Source organism: Fusarium falciforme, chromosome 10 (genome assembly GCF_026873545.1).
Source record: "Fusarium falciforme chromosome 10, complete sequence".
Taxonomy (NCBI): domain Eukaryota; kingdom Fungi; phylum Ascomycota; class Sordariomycetes; order Hypocreales; family Nectriaceae; genus Fusarium; species Fusarium falciforme.
Window position 1 is genome coordinate 2,102,417 of NC_070553.1, and position 21,107 is coordinate 2,123,523.

Sequence of the window (21,107 nt, forward strand, 5' to 3'; positions counted from 1 at the left end):
AGCAGGTAGGTGAGATAAATGCATGTCTCATTTTAAGGATGGGGTTTCAGATAGCAACAACAGGCAACTCTCATCAGCCAGCCATCCGATGCATTTTGCATTTTGAGTTGTGATTTGGCTTGCCCGGTGAAGGCCACCGCCGGCCACCTCGCCGGCCTTGCTCCGAGTCCCCGAGTCGTCCGTCACGATAAGCGATGCCGAGACTCTCCACGGGTGAATCTCACTTGCCGAACCCCCCGAGAAATCGACACTCACCACCACGTCAGTTCTGACGAAAGCTCAAACTTGAGGTTCCGTCTGTGTAGAACCGTTTCCGTTCCCACCGTAACGGACCCTCCCTGGTGAAGATGTAACTGCGCACTGCACTGCACCTTTTGCGTGCATTAAAATATCCCAGTCTCCCCCAACCACCCCCATCAACCACCCCCGCTCCGACTCTTGTCGGCACAGCACACTGCACGTTGCTTACAATGCTGCATGACGATGTCATAACGGGACGGGCACAGACGCCGGTAGCGTCGATTTGAAAGAAAAAAAAAAAAGGGTTAGAGTGTCCATGACGTTAGAGTGAACTAACTCGAGGGTTCTTCATGTGCAAAGGGTTTTTTCTTTTTTTCACCTTCTTGACAGCTGTTGACAGCCTCCCTTCTTTTGACGTCAAAAGTCGTGATGTGATGGATATCTTTAAAGAGCTCTAGTGCTCGAGGGCAGTTTCACAACGTGTTGAGCATGGATGAGCGGGAGATCATCAAAGAATCGACATGACGATCCAGCGTCTGATCTTCAAACTCTCTGCAACCCGCGATATTCGAGGCTCCATCGAAAAAGCGTCATATTCTCCGCGTAATTCCCAGTACATGGATGTAAACACACAAACCGTGCATGCGCCAATTTCTCCTGTTGCATCCTCGTGTCTGAATACCCTCATTCCGTCCTTCCCAACAGGAAGGTCCCTAAAAAAAGAGAGCAAGACCCCTGGCCTCTTGCTCACTCACTCGTCTCTCTGTCGTCATCCCGTCCGCTGACCTCATCGTGCAGAACGAAACCCTTCTACACGCCCCCCTGCGACAAGGCTTGCTTGCTTTACGTTGCATCGACGCGGGAAACAGGGCGGCCGCGGGTGTGGGTTTGCTTTGGTTGGAGCCGTTTGTCGACAGGGGGGCCGGTCAGATAAAACGGTGAACTTGAGTTGGTGAGGCGTGCGAGCGAGGCAGGTCGCGTAGGTAGGCGGTGATGAGATGTCAGAGCCGTTTCGTGGTGACGTGGGATAGGTTATATTTGTCTTAGCGCTGAATACACGCCGTCAGACTTGGCGGTCAGCAGCTTATTTGCTATCTCGCTTCTAGAAATGTTCCAATTCGTATACTGATACCATCTTCATTGCTATTCGACGGTTGAATACACCGGCTGTATCAACCATGTCCTCCAACGCCGTGCTCCGTCATATTCCTACATGTTCCGTCCCATCCCATCCGAGAATTATCATATACCGCGGCTTGTAAGTGACCCTGATCCAACACATGATGTTCATGACATAACTCGTCCGTGCTTCAACCTTCCATGCTCACATCCGTCTCTTTGCCCAGGTTCTTGAGCAAGAAACTGCGCTTAAAGTACTCATTGGGATGCACCATTGTCTCGAGTTGGTTTTGGGTCATGACACCTTCATCCTTGGCCTTCTTCATCTCTGCCTTGTGTAGATATTCGAAGACACTGTGATAGTTAGTAAAAGTCCGGACCAAGACTCGTCTGGTAAAGAACGCGTCGAGGGGTTAGATGCTTACCGGTTACACGCCATGTGATACTTTTGCTTGTCCTTATCATCCTTGATACCCTGAATCACGGATCGATCATTCACGCCCATGCTTTGCACCAGCGCTGTGAGGTTCTCCATGCTAAAGTGCCTGTAGGGGCATCCGTGAGCCTCGCCGGGGCCTGGCGGGTGCTCTGTGAGAATCTTTTGGCAACTGAAGGGGCTGTATCCGCCTCCCCTCCGGTTGGAATCACCACCAACGTCGCCATATGTGTGACGAACATTGTACCGGTAGTCCTTGTTGAAGGTATCGTCGGTAATCTTGTGGAAGCTGCTTCTCCAGAACATGAGAGACTCCTCCAGATTGAGACCAATGCCCTTGAGGAAGAGGCCGTATTGTAGACGACCGTAATGCTTCAGGTGGGCATCACGGCGCAGGGAGCGATGCAGATGAGACATGCAAGCCGGGAAGTGTTGAGAAAGGTTGTCGATATTGGCGGCGCTGATATGAGCACCAGGCACGGCGGCTGTGTTGGACGAGTACGCCGAGTCTGGAGTGATAAAGTTCTTGGAAAGGTGGTTAAGGATAGGAGTAAGGCGGTCGTCTTCGTCGAGTCGAGGTAGTGCACGAGCAGTCAACTGCCAAGGTCAGCATTGTATCCAAAAGGTGCGAATAGGCCAACTAACCTCGAGTTGGCGTTCTAGCCGTGAGCTGAACTCCCCAATGACCATACCAGTCTGTTCACGTCCTGGCACGAATGCCTTGCCAGCCTTCAAAAAGACCCTCCGGCTCTCGATCAACTCGGGGACTCGCTCCCAGTCCACCTTGAACCAAGAATCGTCTTCGGCATCTCCCTTCCTGCCGCTGTTGAATGCGGCCAGCTCAGCAGCGTACTCCCTCCTCTCATCCTCTGTCACATCCTCGCACCAGTCCAGGCCTAGGGTCTTGACAAAAGCTGATCGTTCGGCAAGATCGTCATCGTTGAGCCGGAGACGGAAAAGCATCGTCTCGACACGGGTGAATCGGCGTCGCAGGTCTTCTGTGGACGCAAAAGCTAGGCGGAGGATAAAGTGGCTGTAGTGATCTTTTTGTCGTTGCGCGAAAATCTTGCCCGAGCCCGAGCTGTTGGCCTCAAGGTTCAGATACTTCTTGAGGATGGGCTTCATGTGCGTAGCCGTCTCGGCGGGGGACTTGTTGCGGAACGAGCATGCTTCGAGCTCGGCGAGGACTACCTGGTGTTAGAGACGAAGCAATTCACTTCGCAGGTAAAGAACTTGCCTCGAAGTCTGTCGATGGCCCATTGCTCAAACTGCTCAAGCGTAATGTCTGCCGTGGGAGGGTCCGCGTAAAAGTTGAGGCGATGAGGATAGTCGAGATCCTTGTACTGTGGTGTAGCAAACTGCTTCTTGCGGTAGTCGACGACATTTCGCCTCTTGGGGTCGATTCGGTTGAAGTCTTGCCGCAACATGTCGTCGTCGTCTTCGTCGAGCGTTGCTATGAGAAATGTCACAAGGTGAAATTCTGGCGTCGATGCCAGGGAGATGACGGGGGGAAGCGTAAAGTGGGAGACGCGACTTTACGCGTCTGGCGTCACGAGGTGGGACCGTGTTTAAGAGCCTGTGGGCCAATCATCAGGCGCTAAATACTGCTCTCCAGCGCCCCATCTGCTGTGGATCTCGCCTCAGGGATCCATCACGGTTCCCCAGGGGACGCGAGTAGGCGGACCATGATCACTTACTGGAGAGGTTGCTTGGCAAAGCATTGAGATATAGAATATGGGCTGTTGTTCAGAAGTTTATAGAGCGTAGTTGTGTTTACCTATGGTTAGTCTTGTTTTCGGTGTTCAGTCTCGAAACATCCATCTCTAAGTCCTAGGGGATGGTTCAGAAGGTACCTCAGTGGGCGGGCACCTGTCGGTTGCGTCCTGAGGTGTCGTGCCATGACCTCAACGACAAGTTCACAACTACATCTCATTGTCACCTTATAACTTCTGAGTTTTCAATACAACAAGGCTAATCATTTCGTTAACCTGTCTCATAAATGCCACCTCAGCTCCGGAACAGATCAAGGCCACAGGAACCAGCAACATGTTCATACATGGTTCCTCTCAGAACCCCCCCAGCTGTGCGTACTTCTGCTCCCCCTTCTTCCTGCTCAAGGCTTACCATGTATCGCTAGCTATCTGGCCAGACTGATTCCAGCTCGTGTTTACTTTTCAAGCTTCCCCCTGAGATACTTGTACAAATCTCCCAGCATGCCCAGCCCATCGACCGAGTTATGCTTGCGTTGTCCTGTAAGAGGATGCTCGCTGCCTCCAAACTGTTCCATCTACGAGTGCCTGATCGCGATCATCACGTCTCTCGCTGGAGCTCAGAACCACCAAACCCCAAGGGAAATAGATGCTCGTGCTCCCTGACGGAGGATTTGCTACAGCGGTTCCGGCCTGTTGATTCTCGGGGTCGGGTGAGTCGCGCCTGGAGCTGGTGTCTCGATTGCAACAGATATCACCCAAAACGAAAGGGATATTGGAGCGACGTTCTGCGGAAGATGAGTACACAGGACTGGACCGACACCGATTATTCACTCTGGGACTCGGGCGTCTACTGGTACAACTCTGGGTACAAAAGACAATGCCCTTCCTGTAGCGGGAGAGAATCGAAGTTGCGCATAGCAGAGATATAGGATAACGATTGACGCAGAGAAGATGATATCCAAGATTTCTCATATGAACTCTATTTGGGTTCTTGGATGCCTCGCGAACCATTCTGCAGTCATTGTCACCCGTCGTCTCACCCATGTGTTTGCAGGGCCCGCATGACTTGGGGCCGATTCCTAAATTCTCTCGGTCGGACCTTCTTCCCCCGCTCAAACCCGAGCCTTCAAACCCAGCTCCTTTTATTTCACTTCATCTCATCCAGCTTGCGCCAGGAAAGATTACACCATCACAATATTGTTACGGCGGTTTTTTTTTTTTTTTTGAGGCCTAGGGCCATGGTCCTCCTGGTTAAAAGACGACACGCTTGCAGACCCCTTCCTCCAGCGCCTTTTGTTAGTGCTGGTGGCACAGGCTGAGCCCGGCCATGTCCGACCCCATCAATATCCCTCTCAAGAGAAGCCGCCTTGGAGGGGCGGCTCGTGGGACTCGCCCTTTTCCAGAAGATGAGGGACCATACATGGGCTATATCGAAATATTTCAAAAGTATAGAGGCTAGGTTCTCCCAGGGCTTCCTCCTCAATGCTAACAAGTCAGTGGTCACATCTACCAAGCCGTGTCCTCCGGCTCCGGCAAGTATGTTACAGTCGGTTCACGATGCGACATGCCCACTCTCGCTTTCATAGTTGAGAAGAATAGGGTTACAAAGACGACTACGATAGCCGTGCATGGAAGAGATCTGAAGCGCGCGATTGCACGTGCCGTTTCCGAGGTCAAGGTCAAACCATTTGAGCTAGCCCTCGACTTCAACACAGTTGTCAAGCACTATGCTGACTTGAAGGCCGAGGCTGCCTACTTGTCCATGTGGGAACCTTACAGCGATACGACCAAAGAAATGGAATTGCTGGTCAATGACCTCCTGTTGGAGCGTGCCCTCTACGATGGCCTCGACCTTGCATCTCTTCGAGAGCAGGGTATTCTCTCCAGCACCCACATCCATGCCATCCGCGAGAGATGCATCGACCTTGGCTTGGCTGATCTAGAGATCTGCCACCGTATCGGTCAATCATCTGAACATCAAAAGGAAGAATACCTAAAAAGCCAGAATTACAGGATTTACCAGCTTGCCATGGAGGGCAACCTTGGTGATCTTGTTGCATTTTGCGAGCCCCTCCTTAGGTCCAGAGAGATCGAGGTGTTTTTCAACTCTGACCTCCTTCGACAACTCCTGGACAAGGACTTCTTCGATATTTACCAGTACCTGCTGGATCTCATCGACCGCACAAGACCGACGGCAGTGGATGTGCCTGATCCTGACTACCCCGACATAACATACGATCCGTTTTGTGTCGCTATTCGTCTCGGCCATTACCCTACAGTTCAAGCCATGGTGGTTGAAGAAACAACTTTTGAAGGGTACATTGCAGACGACCTTGAAGCAGGCGTTGACCGCGTGTTAACGCCGCTACTGGCTGCAGTCCTATGGAATCGCTCCGATATGATCCAGATGTTCAAACAGTCTCCTATATACTGTGGACGCATGACACAGGCCATCCACCTTGCCACCGAGGTGGGGTTGCCGACTATCATGCAGACTCTCAGCGAGACTCCCCAGATGAAGGCTGGGTACGGCCCGATGGTGAACAGGTATCCCCCACAAAGCCTATCGGAAAGGCTTCTTGAGCTGCCACAGCAGGACTTGTCCTGGATCAACTCGTCACCAGTTCCTCTATCACCTCTTGGAGATGCGAGTCTATCTAGTATCAGCTACGCGGCGTATAGTTGGGGCCTTGAGGCTCAACCACCATGGGAGAGTTTTGCATCCATTACTGCAACTGACTCTCCCGCGATGGCTACTGCTTCCGTCTTCACGCCTGCCACGTACTCAAGTCTGCCTACCCCAGTCGAAGAAGTCATGAACCCACTTTCAGCCTTCTCTCCCGCTTTGCCGTCACCAACTGGGCTCTGTGTCTCTACGCTCTCCAGTCCGCATAGCTTCGGTCAGATGGATAAGCCGCTACCGATATCCGCACGGCCTAAGGATATCCCTCTATTCATAGGCCACACAAAGAGCTACAGAAAGCGTCACAAGTCTGGGCGCGCCTCTCTGGTGCGACTTGAACGGCGGTGTCAGATCGTGGGCAGTGTCTGCGGTAACTGCGTCAACCAACACGAGTATCTCGAGATATCGAACCGATGTGCCAATACTCATAGTGCCTGGAAATTGGGACTCGGATCTCTCCGCAAGATCATGAATAACCTCGCGCCCTGCGGCCTCGCTGAGACTCTCGCCAGCCTCCTTGTAGCAGATGCCCTGGTCTGCCAAATTTCTCAGGACGAAGGCCTTATATCTCAGTACGAAGCTTTATTAACTCAATTTCTTTATCCTTTCACTAACACTGTATTCAGATTTGTCACCGATCTATGGCGCTGGAAGAGCAGCCTCACTCAAGTTGAAATGGCCTTGTTTGACAAGATTGCTTGCGCTGCTTGGAACATTGACACCATTCCCGTCTCAATTGCGAACACCTACAAGTCTGGATTTGGAAACTTGATGAGGGAACTCGTCTCTTGTAAAAACTTGGAGCCAACTAGGACAGTGTCGCGTGGCATTCGGCTAGAGTCGATTCAGCGACAGATGAAGACTCACGAGAGGCATCCGACGCGCCTCAAGCGAATTCAAGAAAACAACACTCCACAAAGCGTCGAGGATTTGCAGGATGATCGGCCTCAATCTCCTGACCTGGAGGGGTTGTGGAAGAGGTCTATCCGCATCGAGGATTTCTTTGATGCGCCAGCTTATCACAAAAACTCAATACTTCCCGAATCATCAGACAGAGAGCCCGTTCATGCCAGCGTGGCCATATTACTTGAATCGGTGGCCTTTACAGTATTTCTCGCAGCAGCATCGTGTAAGTCAAGTTCTTCTCTTTCACTGATGACACTAACAATTGGGTAGCGACCCAGCATACCCTGGAAGATGACCAGCCGCAGTCCGTTGCATCGCCACTCTCAGTTGATAACCAATCCCGCGCGATGGTGGAAGAATTTCTTAGCCTGAAGTCTGAGGACGAGTTCTCGTATGATTCTGGCATTGGCATGGACTCACCTGTCAAGAACTCTGTAAGCCGGTACATACTGGAGATGCGGAAGGCGAGTGAGAAGCGGACTCGGCTGCCGTCGATGACACCCATGACATCGAATTTGGCGAGCCTAACAGGGTTTCGCTCGCCAACGGACTGTACCGAGGCCATTACAAGTTCCATCTCAGGTGCGCCACCGGCGATGACGGCGGCGACTGCTGTCTTGCCGCCGGCGGAAACGTTGGAGAGCTTGGGTTTAGGCGAGACGCCGGATGACCTTGACTTCCAAGGCCTTGGTTTCCTTGACTTCCAGGACCCCGAATTTCTGGGTGTTGATCCCCAGGCCTTTGGGAGTTATGACCTTGATTTCCAAGCTCAAACGCAAGAATGTCAGAGCCAGGAGATTCAACATCTGGAGTCTCCTTTGCCGGTCAGCGACTCATCCGCTGCCACAACACCACCAACGACCGCAACCACGAGTACGACCAAGAGGAAGCCCAGCTGCCCTCAATGTGAAAAGACATTTTCGAGTGTGAGCAACCGTAACAAACACATCAGGGAGGGCTGCCGGTTCGGAGAAAAGTCGACATATCCTTGCAGCTATCAAACTTTGGGATGCACCAAGTCGCTCAGCTCATACTGGTACCGACAGCGGCATGAGGAGGACCGCTGCAAATACAATCCTTCAAGAGCCCGTCGATGAAAGAGATCGATGGCATAACGACTTATGTAATGATTGGGTATACCCTTGGGCGTTCTAGGAAGATGATTTTGGGGCATCTAGCGCTAGGTGCATTATGAATACACAGCGATTGTGTGTTTTTCTTGTCGATTTTTGGCAATACCTTGGACAGCCAACCAAGACGTCAATTCTTTCAATGCGACGCATTCACGTTGGTGGCCTCCATGCAAGAGGCTAGCTTGAGCACTGCCCCGGAACTAAGGACCTTGTCCCAAAGCTACTGACAAAAGTTGGGGAGATCTGGGTGCGAGAGACAAGGATCACAATCTGCCTGCAGGTAGGCATTTCGAATTGATACATTTCACAGGCCTTTTTAGCTTTGGTTTAGAGCTCTAGCTTCGATTGCCACATGCAAGTGACCTCAAGGTTTCTGTTGCCTGACGCCATCGACGGTCCGAGTCTAGAGCGCCCGCGCGGGAGGAGAACGGGAGCTATGGATTGGATTGGATGGAGGGGGAGGGAACCTGAAGCTGCGGCGGCTAGAGACGTTGAAGACATGATATGACGCACTGAAAGTCGGCGGGAAAAGACACCAGACAGAGCTTCAAGGAGGGTATGGCACGGAGAAGAACCCTGTCCAGTCTCGTCAAGTCCGTCGGTCGGGTACCAGCTCCGCCATCTCCACCGCGCCATGGCCCATGGGCCTCCACCGAGTCGCCCGCAGTCGGGTCATGGCGGGCACTTTTGCTGCAGCCGCAGGGGACGTTGGTATGGAAATGCGTGACTTGCCATAGGGCTGAATGGCCTAGAGCACGGTACAGAACGGGCGCTGAAACATGTCCTGAGAGATGAGATGGAGGATGGATGGATGGGCCTCTTTCTCTGCAGCCATCCATCATTCATTCATTCCCTCCACTCACTCACCCACCTTGAACATGTAAGACGCGCCAGGGACGGGGACGGAGCGACGGGGCATCAGTACAGCATGTCTAATGTCGGCCCAATGGACGATGCAATTTGGATGTCAATATTGGATCCACGTTGGGTTGTCTCTTGAGATCTGTCGATGCAGATCGACCCAGACTTGCCAGACCCTGGCTCAGATGCATCACCTCGCGAGACAACAACAACAACAACGACAGCAGCAGCAGCAAAAACGGCCCCCACCCCAGCTGATCGTCCTCGTTGTGCCAGGATGGGTCCATCCATCCATGATGGAGGGGCAGTCTGTAGAGAGCCCTTCCGGCTGCCTCGCCGGGCTGAGGCTGGAGGAACAGGGTCCCTGTCTCTAGGCGTCAAGGCGACCAAGCTTATTGGGTCATGGCCGCACTTTTGCTGGGTCATCGAGTCCTTTTTCCTTCATGCTTCCTTCATCCTCGTATTATATGACGTTCCCCCTCCCTCGCCCTCATTCATTCAGCTTCAGACCCAGTAACGGATCCTTCTTGATGGTCGCAGCAATCCACCTCATCTGATAAGCAGCAGCAGCAACTACTCAGCCTTTATAACCCCCTTCTATCCCTGCGCCTTCAAATCCTCTTGCTTACTGAGGGCAATGATCTAGCCCCCAATGATGGCTTCCTCCACCGTCTTCTCGGCGAGGCGCAGGCCGACTCCGGGAGACTCTGACGATACCGACATGAGCACACCGCGCTCTGCCCCCGGGAAGCGGATTCCGAGCTCAGAGTGGGAGAAGAAGAGGCCCATCATCACCCGCCTGTATCAGGAGGAGAAGCGCCCGCTCAAAGAGGTCATGGAGATCCTCCAGCGTGAACACGGCTTCACTGCGACGTGCGTCAACGCCTTCTTTCCTTGCTTGCTTGCTTCTACGTGACCCTCACTGGCCGGGTCTTGCTTGCTATTCTATCCGTCCTCACGGTAAATTGCATTGGATTGACTGGCTGACCTGCCTTCCAGCGTCAAGATGTACAAGTCGAGGATATGGAAGTGGGGGCTCGACAAGAAGCTCAAGAGCGACGAGGTTCTGGCCATCCTCATCATCAAGACGGAGCGAGACGCCCAAGGCAAGGCTTCCGAGTTCACCATCCGGGGCCAAAAGGTCGACCTCGACAACATTAATCGCTACATCCGACGGAATCCAGGACTGGTAGCTCGCTTCCGTGCTGGCGAACTGCCCAACGTCAATACTCACATAGAGGTCAACTGCCGAACACCATCCCCCGCTCCGAGCCCGTCATTACCACCGCCTCCGGAGACGCTCCGCGTCGAGCAGGTCCTGGGCCTGTTTAGAAATTACGTCGATGCGTCCTTTTCCAGCGGCGCCTGGAAACACGAACACAACGTCTACTGCGTCAGCCGGAAATCGAGGGATCAGGGCGAGGAGCTATTCGAGCGTGTCATAACACTATTTAGTCTCGTCAACCGATCCATGATGCGGTATGACGATGTATCCATCACACAGGTCCTCAGCCCGGCCTTTGAGTCACTCAGGGTGTTGATAGGCTCAGAGAGCCCCATCTTCGTCGTTCGCACAATCTGCCTCGTATGGTACCTCGATCGACATCACCAAAAGGACCTCACCAAGCTCGTCATGAGCTACGTCGCTGGAATGGTGCCCGTCATCCTCGGCCAAAACAACCCAATGTCCCGGATATGGCAGATTCTAGGATCCCAAGAGTTCTCGGAATTCTACGAGCTCGCGACACGACTCTACGCTTCCCTCGTGCCAGACCTGGAGGAACGGATAGGACCAGCAAATTTATTGACCACAACATTATACGGCGATCATATTGACTGTCTAGTCAGCAACAACAAAGAGGCCGAGTCATTAGAAGTAGCCACGCGATATCGAGCAAAGATGGATGCGACTGGGAAACGTCATAGTTGGCTATCCGAGATTGCGATTACCCAAACCACCATCCAGTGCACAGTGAAGAGCGCTGAAGGGAGGAACGACGAGGCCATTCAATGCCTCCAGACCCTCAAAGAATACGACATGGACGATGACCAACAGGCCGTGGTGGATATCCAGCTGGGCAACTACAGCTACCGCATGGGCGACCTTTCCTCTGCTGTCCACTGGTACCGAGAAGCAATGCGACTCCTGGGCACACCCGACGGAGACGAGCGCTTACTCGAGACATGCCTCGCCAACCTGGAGACGGCACTGCACAAGCAGGGGGACCTTGAGGAGGCGCGGCGGTTACATCACTATCGCCTGGGCCGATTATCAGCATTCGCGAAGGACTCGAGCGCCTTTGCAAGCCTCCCCTACCCAATGGACAAGACCAACGACCAGCCCGAGGTATCTACCGCGTTGCTCAGCCCCCTCGACGGTTCCAGCTGCTCCGGTCAGCAGACCCCTGATTGGTTATGGGGCCAGGGTGACGCGGTACCAAATGGGAGACCTCTAATAAGCTTGACCTGATGCTTGCAGCTTACATAGCTAGCCAGCTCGCTTCGCTTGCGTGGCCCGCTTATTCATCACATATTACAACATGTTGTTTTTGAAGAAACTCATGGATTTTCTTTGACGAGGCGATTTCCTGTCTTTTTCTTGTATATTCTTGGGGCGGCTGTTGAAGCCGTGACGCGACCACGAACGGATTATTATGTATTACGCCAAGGAAACACGACCATCCCGAACAGGGACGAAGAGAACACGAAAGGTCAGCAAACACACGGATGAGAGAACAAAAAAAAGAGAGCGTTGGGGAATCTACACAGCCACAGAGCTGAAAGGAAAATACGGATCGGAGGATCAACATGGCCCCTGCGTGAAGGAGGCTTTGATACCTCAGCTTTGGACTAAAGAGGCATCATATTGCGGTCCTGTATTTTTTGCCACTTGTTCTCTTGTTTGAAGGAATCGGACCGTTGTCTGCAAGAGAGCGGACAGGAGAGGGAGATTAGACAGATGCCGTGGTCGAATAATGACTTTGAATTGTCTATTTTGAGATGTGCCGATGGGTCCTTTGATGTCGTGATTCGCCTGATTGACAGAGGATGATCTCCAAAGGTACTCTTCTCATGCAGGTAGAGAGGTGTAGTTGTCGACTGAACACGGGGTTGGCCACCAACTGAGACGACATGTGTTTATGCCGCCATCTTGTAAGCAGCACGTGCGCCTTGCAGCACGCGACCGTACTGCTGGATGGTCTGAGGTGTTCCTGACGAAGCTGGTCTGCCGAGTCAGGCTGTATGTGGCCGTGATGCGCGTTGAAGACATGGCAGTTTTAACCAAGGTAAGAGAGTTATAACCAAGATACAATGGTTATAACCCAGGTATAACTGAAGTATCAATGTTATAACCTTAGCATGTTAGTTATAACAAGACCCGGCGGGTATAACTCAGATGCGGTGGTTATGGCTGCGATATGGCAGTTGTGACTAACGTATGGTAGTTATAACATAGCTACCACTGAGACCTTTGCGACGCTTTAAGGAATCGAGTTTCGGTGCCAGCATCCACAATCACTGTCTTTTTTGCCAACGTGGCCGATGCCCTCGCGAGCGCCGTCATGATACTTCACAACGAGGAATGAGACATGACGCTTATAACCGAAGTGCCGTGGTTATAACCCAAACATTATAGTTATAACAAAGACACGATAGTTATAACCAGGCCTGTTGGCTATAACCAGCGCAAGCACGAGAAGCGTATCGCATTGTACCAATCTAATTGCCAATATGATGTTCACGATTGTGCTTTTGCTACTGTGCTCAACAAACTCTCCATATCTGAGAAGAGAAGCGCTCAGCTCAATGGTATCTTGAGAGCGCGTTGCCGTCTCTGCTTGATGGAATCGTCCATCACGCCCTTTCCTTGCCCCTTGACTTGACTTGGGGTTGTTCTTAATATACAATTGACCTATCCTTATACCTCTCGTAGCGAGTCTCATAACTAACCTGAAAGTGAGATTGAGCCCAGAGCCTCGATGGCACCTGTAGGACTTAGTCCTTGTTCTTGGATTCTACTATAAGTCAGCCTTGAGACAGAGAACGTGCGCGGCACAGCAACCAAGAACATAGCCTTTCATTCTCATCTCAAAGCCGCATCGCAACACCAAATAAGTAACTCTTTGTGCTTCCCCTGGAGATCCAACACGGGCCGACTGTATTGAAACACAGCGTCACGCCAGATGCCCAAAGCAGATCAACTCGCATATCGGCCATACCCCCTGTGCAACTACCTAGATACTAATGTCCGCTAGACTCAAGGGCTGGTGTAGTATTGTGAGAGTCACTCCTCCTCTCACAGATACAGAGTGCTAGACATAACAACCAAGCATTCGTGGTGCGCAAAAAACAAGCATCATATCAATGCAGAACAGCAAGCAGATATGTAGGTACCTATGTAGAAATCCATGACAGGGACGCCAATCCTCGACTCCAGTTCCATATGGCGATCATTTACAAGATGGCTGAATCAGTAGAGCCAAGTTCTGTGCCTTGCTGGGGACAAAAGGTGTGGCAGCTGACGAGAAGCAGTTCGTGGACAGCAAACAGCCTACCTCTTGCGGGATGATGCTGTAGCACATACACACGGTCTTTATTTCTGATGAGGTGAGGAAACCCAAGCTTATGCCATGCGAATGGAAACGACAGTCTAACCCGCCGTCGGGTCACTCAAGCTCATGCTTGCAATCTTGATGGTAGTTCGGAACGGGTCTAGATCGGTTTATTGAACTCGTCAACTTCCCAAACGGCGACGGCAAGAGACGGATTGCATAAACGAACATCTTGGCACTTGTAGCCAGAAGAACTACTGTACCCACTTCTAGATGTGCATCAGGACTTGAACGCTGCCACCATTGAGACACGTCCTAATCGCGGCGATTTCGGGAGCAAAGTCTTCTCTAGACCTGATTGTCACGAGTGAAGCAGGTTTCTGCACGATTAGGTTGCGGAATGCTGCATGATCGCCGTATACTTGCGCATCATATAGTGGAGGCAGAGTTAGGAAGCCTGCCATCATCAAGGCTCGGCGCAACCGAAGGGCCCCAATTGATGAGATTGATAAGAAGCCAAGATTGAGATCGAGGTTTGTCTGTGGCGGGAGGGTGAGACATTCCATGCTGAGGCTTGCATATTAGACGCCGCGAATCGAGACTAAGTCGTCCTAATCGCCCAAGACGTGATGACGAGGTTGGGGTTTGTCAATCCGGGATATCAAGCTTCTAACAGCAAGATCTCTCGGCCTCGGAAGACCATGATGCGACGGTTTTTAGGTGGACAGTTTACGAGTATCGGCCTAACAGTGTCAGTTACACTTCGAGCCGTCCCATCACCAGCCTCCAGATTAACCTTTGGCATCGGCGACATGTCAAGACAAGCTAGCTAATGTTTATTCAAGACGGTGCCGACTATCCAAGACAATGTCACGGGGTTTAGCACATGATGCCACCCTTCAGCATGTCTTTTTGCCTGAGGTGAGATGTGCATTGAGGTGGTGAGCCAATGAAGTCGCCGGATGGGCCATGTGGTCGAGGTAGAGGACAAGATGCAGTGCCCAGCAGGCTTCGAAGGCGCCAAAAAAGAGTTTTCTGCCATGCGGGAAAAGATGGGAAGGGATGAGCGCTCGGTGACGCGAGTGGTTTGGCGGGATCTTGTTTCTTTGTGTTGCAACGTGAAGCGAAGCACTTGACGGCCGACCATGCATGCCATGATGCGATCCATACCCCGGCTTCGCTTGGCAGCAGCAGCATTGATTGCCGCTCCAGGCAATAGTCATGATACGGCCCGCGGATTCCGTATCTGGGCATAAATGAATGTTACTGCCCAATTGGGATTTCCTGCCTGCCCAGGGTGAGGTTCTCCCGAGACCCCGACCGGGACGGGAGTCGGGGAGGCCGGAGGGCCGGAGCGGAAGGCACGGGAGATTGACGGCGATGACATCGGTGGCAGAGGCGGCACATGATGATTTCTGTACCCGGGGGGGCATCAACGTCATCAACAGCGACCTGTCAGCAAGATTGAAAAAAACAGAGAGAAGATGATCGCAGGACGCGCAGGAATAGAGCAGGGAAGCCCGCCGCGGGTGGGCGATTGTAGGGCTCCTAGTGGCCCGCCCTGGTGGGCTTGGGTGCAGCGGCAGTCAGTGGGCTGCGGTGGGGATGGATGGGGAGAGAGGGGAGGGGCCGAGATGATGCATTTCTGGCCCAGAGGGACGGGTTTGGGAGGGCAGGGGTTTGAGAAGTTGGAGAAGAAGAAAAAAAACAAAGGAGGAGAGGGAACAAGGTAGTATCGAGTTGGGGAACATCAACTCTAGCTTTGCGAGAGTGCACCAAGACTCCAAGATATTACACATGATGTTCCCTCTTTGCCGCAGCAACTCGGTTGCATAGCGCTCAGTTTGTGCGTTCCAGATGTGAAGCCGGGTGTGTTTCGCTTGATAATGGATCTGGGACCGGACCCCCAGCAGTTGGGCTTCGGGATGCCACAATGGGACAAGGGCTATGGATCGATGGTTGGATTGAATGGGATGGTTGGATCCATTGGTGGTGCAGGTGTAACGAAGCAAGAGGGCCAAGCAATGGAACCGACGTTACCTGCAACCTACCTTGCCTTGCAGGAGATGGATGGACAGACAGTCATAAAGACTCACTTGTTCAACCGGACAAGAATGACAGTGTTCCGCCCTACCTTGGATGGCAACCTTGGCGAAACGAGACCCAAGACTTATCCCTTATCCGTGTCTTTATCGCCGAGCGAGTCCATCAAAGTAGAAAATAGCGTTCATGTTGGTCGTCTTTGTATGTGTGCGCGCATAACATCCCTCATCGCATGCGCGTGCGGGAAGCTTGATGCCGCCCCATGATGACAAGGTTAATATCTCCAGCCTCTCCTCTCATCCCCCGCGCAACAACGTTTCCATGAATCATTCATTCATTTCCATCGAGAATCAATTAATCAACAGAGTCCTTGGGTTCTCCCCAGATACAGACGAAAGAGACACCTCACGCGCCGCCGCAAGGAAATTACACCCCGTCCATGCACGGCACAGCGTGACCATCCTTTTTCCTCCTGGGCCTCCTGGGTCTCTCCTTTGGCGCTGCTGCTCTCGCCCATCAACACGCCACGCCTAGCGAAACATACCATCTCGCCTCGGGCCACCTCGTCTCGTAGAGTGACGACCACATCGCAAATTGACCTGCACGAGACCATTTCCGCATTGCATTCCCCATCGTTGCCCAGTTCTACAGCGCATCGCATCTTCCTTGCCCTGGGGTACCTGACATCCTCCCCCCCTGGCTTGCTTTTTGTTTTGGGGGTGTACCCTTCTGTGAAGCCGTTCACAGCTGAGCAACCACCCGTTTCTCCGCTTTCTCGTTTCCGAACAAATTACTTTAATCTTCTTTACCTTTCCCTTTCTCTAATTATTCCCTTATCGCACTCAACGCCTCAGGCAGTTTTTTTCCCACACTCAACGCCAAGTCTTGCTCAAGGTTCGCGTCCAGCACAAACTCAACTTGCCTCTCCCGCTCCTTCCCCCAACCAACCATCAACCGTCTTGGCTCCCTCCAGTCAGGACACAACAACAGCAGCAGCAGCTTGTACGTACAGAAGCCGAGGCAGGTACCATCCTCGCCTCGCCAGGCGTGCAAGGGTACCAAACTATCGAGTCGGACGGCCCCAGTTTTTCCGCCCGCCGTCGCAACTTACAAGGGAAGGAACCACTGAAGGGCCACTAGAGGTCAGTCGCTGGAGGTCATTTGGAAGGAAAGAGTGGACTCGGCATCGTTCCAGGTTTGGGGCACGAAAGACCAGACGGCAAGAGTCACAGCTGGCTGGAGAGAAAAAGGGAAGGACCCGCCCGATAGTGCAGTCGCAGTCGCGCCCTTGCTCCTGCTTACAGCCAGCCAGCCAGCCAGCCTACTACCTACCTACAGATACTATTGCTACTGCCAGAGTCTAGTCTAACCCAAAGGCCTGGACCCACGATCCCATCTCATCCAACCATCCTTGAGCTCTACTCGACCAACGACGTCGATCTTGGCTTCTTTTTCCCCTTTGGCTTCTCCTCTTCTCTCTCTTTCTTCTCCCACCCACTTTCGCTCTCTTCTGAGCGACTGCCACACGGAGCCCGCTTCACATCCTCTCCTCTCGCCCTCCAGCCATCCTTTCTTCGATCGATTCGCCTCTCATGTTCGCGTTATAGAAGAGCCCTCGGTCGATTTCTCTTCTCACTCTCCTTCTTCCCCCCCCGGTCTCCCTCCTTCGTCTCGCCAACCATCGACGTACCCATACGCCACGCCATTCCTTAGCACTTGTGCTCCCTTGGCCCAACACTAGCGGTTTCCTTGTGCCAAGGTACGTCAGTGTAACTGCTCCCGACTGACTGGAGAGGCCTTGATATCAAGACTCGTCACCCCACCTCGACTCAGATAGCCGAGTCCATCCTCTGTCCCTAGGTTCCCCTTCTTGGAAAGAGGCTAATCCCGTCACTTACACCACAGTTGGCCCCTCGAAACCTCTTACCCCGACGACGACTGCTTGATTGCGGCCTCGTCTGTCCCGCTTGACCTTTGCCTGGTTCCAAGCGACTCCGACGACCCGACGCCCACCGCGGAGCCATGAACACGCCCTACGCCCCCCGAAATACGACGGCCTTGCCCATCGACACCAACAACCGCGACTCTTCAGACAACTCGCATCGAGGCCGTGATGCCTTGAGGTCTAGCCCTATCCCCGTTCCCGTCTCTGCTCCCGCTCCCGCTGCCGCCTCCCTTGCGCCCGCCTCCCGTCGTCACGACCACGCATATGCCGTGCTGTCCACTAGTCCTTTGGCTTCCTTCACGCTCCCAGATGTATCTGTCACAACGCCGCCTCTCGCCCACTTCCGTGCCAATACAATAGCGCCCTCTCCTCCGATCCAGCAGGGCGAACTGCCGCCCCCTCAGCTCTCTGCCTTGACTCCAGACTTCTCTTCACCTGCTGCCAGACGCTCTCATAGTCCCCTGGGATCACTGCGTATCTCAACGGACTTTCCTGCCTTTCCTTCAACCCCAACCAGACGCGAATCTTTCAATGGCAACGGTAGCTCGTCATCGCGTGGTTCTTTGACGCTGAATCACAGGGCTTCGGCCAGTAGCTTGCGCCCCATCTCGAGAACACCGAGCCTCAAACAAGCCTTGGCCAATAGTATCGGCACCGCCAGTGGGACCAGCAGCTTGGTTCCCAGCCCTATTATATCTGCCATGGGCGACGTCACTCCGCTCCCGAGTCCCCTGATGTCGGGCGACTCCCCTGGACCCTGGAAGAGGCTGAGCGCGGGTTCTGCGTCACCTCCGCAGCTCCGCCTCAAAAGCGTCGGAGAAGGCTCTGTCCTCGTCACCAGCAACGGCGAATCCATCGATGCCGCCCTTGCCAACGGCGCCAAGCGTAAAATCTACTCGACTCTTGAGCCCGGTGAGCATGTACCGACACAGACCACGACCAGCCAACCCCGACACCCTCATACTCGAAACCGAAGTGTCAGTGAATACATTCCTGACCCTATGGGTATCCCCAAGAGACAGATTTCTGTATCTGGAACCCACCCTAAAATTGAAGCTTCGGAACATCCACTTGAACCTCATATTCGCCGAGAGCTCAACCTTGCCCAGTCTCGTGGCCTCACACCTTCTGTCGCTCAACCTCCCACTCCTCCCCCAAGCGAGTCCTCGCGAGACTCTGCCGATGGCACCAGCAAGCCTAAAGGGCCCAGTTTCGAATACTTCGAGGCCTTTGGCCGCCAGGATAGGAAGCGTCGTCGATGGAGAGCTGTACGACTACTTGGCCAAGGAACCTTTAGTAGAGTCATGTTGGCCACAAGTCAGATAGAACCTGACGAGGATTCTCCCGAAGTCGACCATGGACGGCTTACACCGAAACCCGAGCAGAGCCTTGACCGCAAGACACTAGTTGCTGTCAAGGTGTGTGAGCATGGGCCTAAGGGCGGCGCCAGCGAAGAGCGGGTCGAGATGAGCTTGAAGCGGGAGCTCGAGATTATGCAATCGATCCACCATCCCTCTCTGGTTGACCTCAAGGCCTGGAGCATTGAACCTACACGGGCAATTCTCGTCTTGAGCTACTGCCCTGGAGGCGATCTCTTCGATGTTGCGACCACGCATCGCTCTGTCCTCAAGGAACCGCTGATGCGAAGAATCTTTGCCGAGTTGGTAGGCGCTGTGAGCTATCTTCACGAAAGGAGAATTGTGCACAGAGATATCAAGCTCGAGAGTAGGTTCCCCGACCCATGATATGAGATGCAATGACCGAAACTGACATACTTCCAGATGTGCTTGTGAACCTCACTCCTTCTGAACTCGCAGATCCGTCAATCGACTGGGCGACTTATCCTCACTCAGTTGTCATCCTAACCGATCTGGGCCTCTCACGACGTATTGCCGACGACGAGAAGCTCGAAACCCGATGCGGATCCGACGACTACGCAGCACCCGAAGTTATCATGGGCCAGCCCTACGACGGGCGAGCAACTGATGCTTGGTCCCTCGGAGTACTGCTCTACGCTCTGCTCGAGGCTCGACTACCCTTTGATCCCCACCCAGGCATGAGTGACGCGCACCGCATGCGCAGCCGCACCAGCCACCGCATCGCCAGGGTTGAGTGGCGATGGGTTGAGTACGCTGGAGACGACACTGACCACGATGGTGACGAGGCTAAGTTCAAGGAGAAGGGCCTCTTGGGCGCTATGGAGATTACAGAAGGATTGTTGAAGCGAGCGAGGGGCCGATGGACCGTCGAAAAGGTGGCCAAAACGGCCTGGGTTCAAGATGCCATCAAAGTGGAAGGCGGATTGCGATTCAGGGAAGAGAAAGACGGCGAAGAAGTGGCCTAACTGAACCCGGATCGCTCCTCCACACCAATATCGACGTTGTTTTCAACCTCGATAACCCTCGACTTTCGCTTCGACTTCTAACCGTTCTACTCACTTCATACACCCCTCCTTTGTCGAGTTGACCGCTGCTACGAGCCGGATTCTCTCGCTTTTACACTTGACTTGCAACTTGTTTCGAAACACCTTACACGAAAGACCAAAGACGAAAGATGTGGAAGAGATTCCATGGATCCCGGAATTGGTACGACAGCTGCCTCCAACAACGAAGACACGGCGGCAAACATAGGGTTTCTTTGTCAATGAATACACGACGGGACAAGGGGACACGGAATAACTAACGGATAACCGGGGAAAGATAACGTAGCGGCAAAGGACTGGGATACGGTGTTGCCGGTTGGTTTGGTTCATGCATGCATGGTTTACTCGTGATTATGGTTCGGTTCGGTTTGTGTTCTTGTAGTTTTAGCTAGTTGCTGCGTTCCCGTCCTTCTTTTCTTCTTCTCATTTTCCTTTCTTGTCTGGCTACTTACTTCCTTCGTTTCTTCTCTTTTTCTTGTTCACATCAACTCGTATCATACCACACGTAAGCTTCTGGGAGTAGAAAAAGGTTATACCAAAAATGGATAGACATGGTGTTTGAGCTTCTTTTATATCTATTTTACATGTTCAGGCTGCATGTCGGCTTTTCATTTACCTGTTTCTTTTTATTTCTTGTCTTCTTTTTTACTCCCTTCACTTCTACACATCCCCCGTTCTTCTCTTCTCTACCTTCTTTCGCTTCTACAGCCTTTTGGGGGAAGGCTCACTTGTTATTCGATACATGTTCTCTTGCCTGGGTTTTGGGGGTTTTGGGTGGGTTGCTATGATTGGAGATGTTGATGCTTGGTGTACGCTGTATGCTATATGCTGTATGCCGTGTAGGATATCGTGAAATCGATCAAGATGCCAGAAGATGTCTCATTCATCAAGTGAATAGACTTTCAGAACGAGTCATGATTAGGGATCTGCAATGTGGTATTTGTCTGAGTCGATGGCACTGCCTCGCAACCAACCTTAATCCGACCTCGAGATGGCTGGGCAGTTTGGTTGTTGACTTACTCGCGTTTCGAGGTAACAATGTCGATCTCTTTGC

General features: G+C 52.8%; 4 protein-coding genes across 4 annotated transcripts; 3 read left to right on the plus strand and 1 right to left on the minus strand.

Moving 5' to 3' along the window:
* Window positions 1–1,550: 1,550 nt before the first annotated feature.
* Window positions 1,551–3,222, minus strand: NCS54_01256100 (DNA primase large subunit; the record flags this gene model as incomplete). The annotated part of the gene is made up of 4 exons (XM_053157789.1): window positions 1,551–1,713; window positions 1,785–2,392; window positions 2,441–2,982; window positions 3,033–3,222. 4 exons carry the CDS (start codon window positions 3,220–3,222, stop codon window positions 1,551–1,553), a joined length of 1,503 nt encoding a protein of 500 aa, XP_053013764.1.
* A 1,079-nt stretch (window positions 3,223–4,301) lies between these two features.
* On the plus strand, window positions 4,302–8,193 carry NCS54_01256200 (C2H2-type domain-containing protein; the record flags this gene model as incomplete). The annotated part of the gene is made up of 5 exons (XM_053157790.1): window positions 4,302–4,360; window positions 4,822–4,953; window positions 5,005–6,762; window positions 6,817–7,319; window positions 7,367–8,193. The coding sequence occupies 5 exons, from the start codon at window positions 4,302–4,304 to the stop codon at window positions 8,191–8,193; spliced, it is 3,279 nt and encodes a 1,092-aa protein (XP_053013765.1).
* A 1,549-nt stretch (window positions 8,194–9,742) lies between these two features.
* NCS54_01256300 (Clr5 domain-containing protein) lies at window positions 9,743–11,560 on the plus strand (the record flags this gene model as incomplete). Its single annotated transcript, XM_053157791.1, has 2 exons — window positions 9,743–9,963; window positions 10,090–11,560. 2 exons carry the CDS (start codon window positions 9,743–9,745, stop codon window positions 11,558–11,560), a joined length of 1,692 nt encoding a protein of 563 aa, XP_053013766.1.
* Window positions 11,561–17,708: 6,148 nt separating this feature from the next.
* On the plus strand, window positions 17,709–19,975 carry NCS54_01256400 (Hypothetical protein; the record flags this gene model as incomplete). The annotated part of the gene is made up of 2 exons (XM_053157792.1): window positions 17,709–19,356; window positions 19,413–19,975. 2 exons carry the CDS (start codon window positions 17,709–17,711, stop codon window positions 19,973–19,975), a joined length of 2,211 nt encoding a protein of 736 aa, XP_053013767.1.
* Between the last annotated feature and the right edge of the window lie 1,132 nt (window positions 19,976–21,107).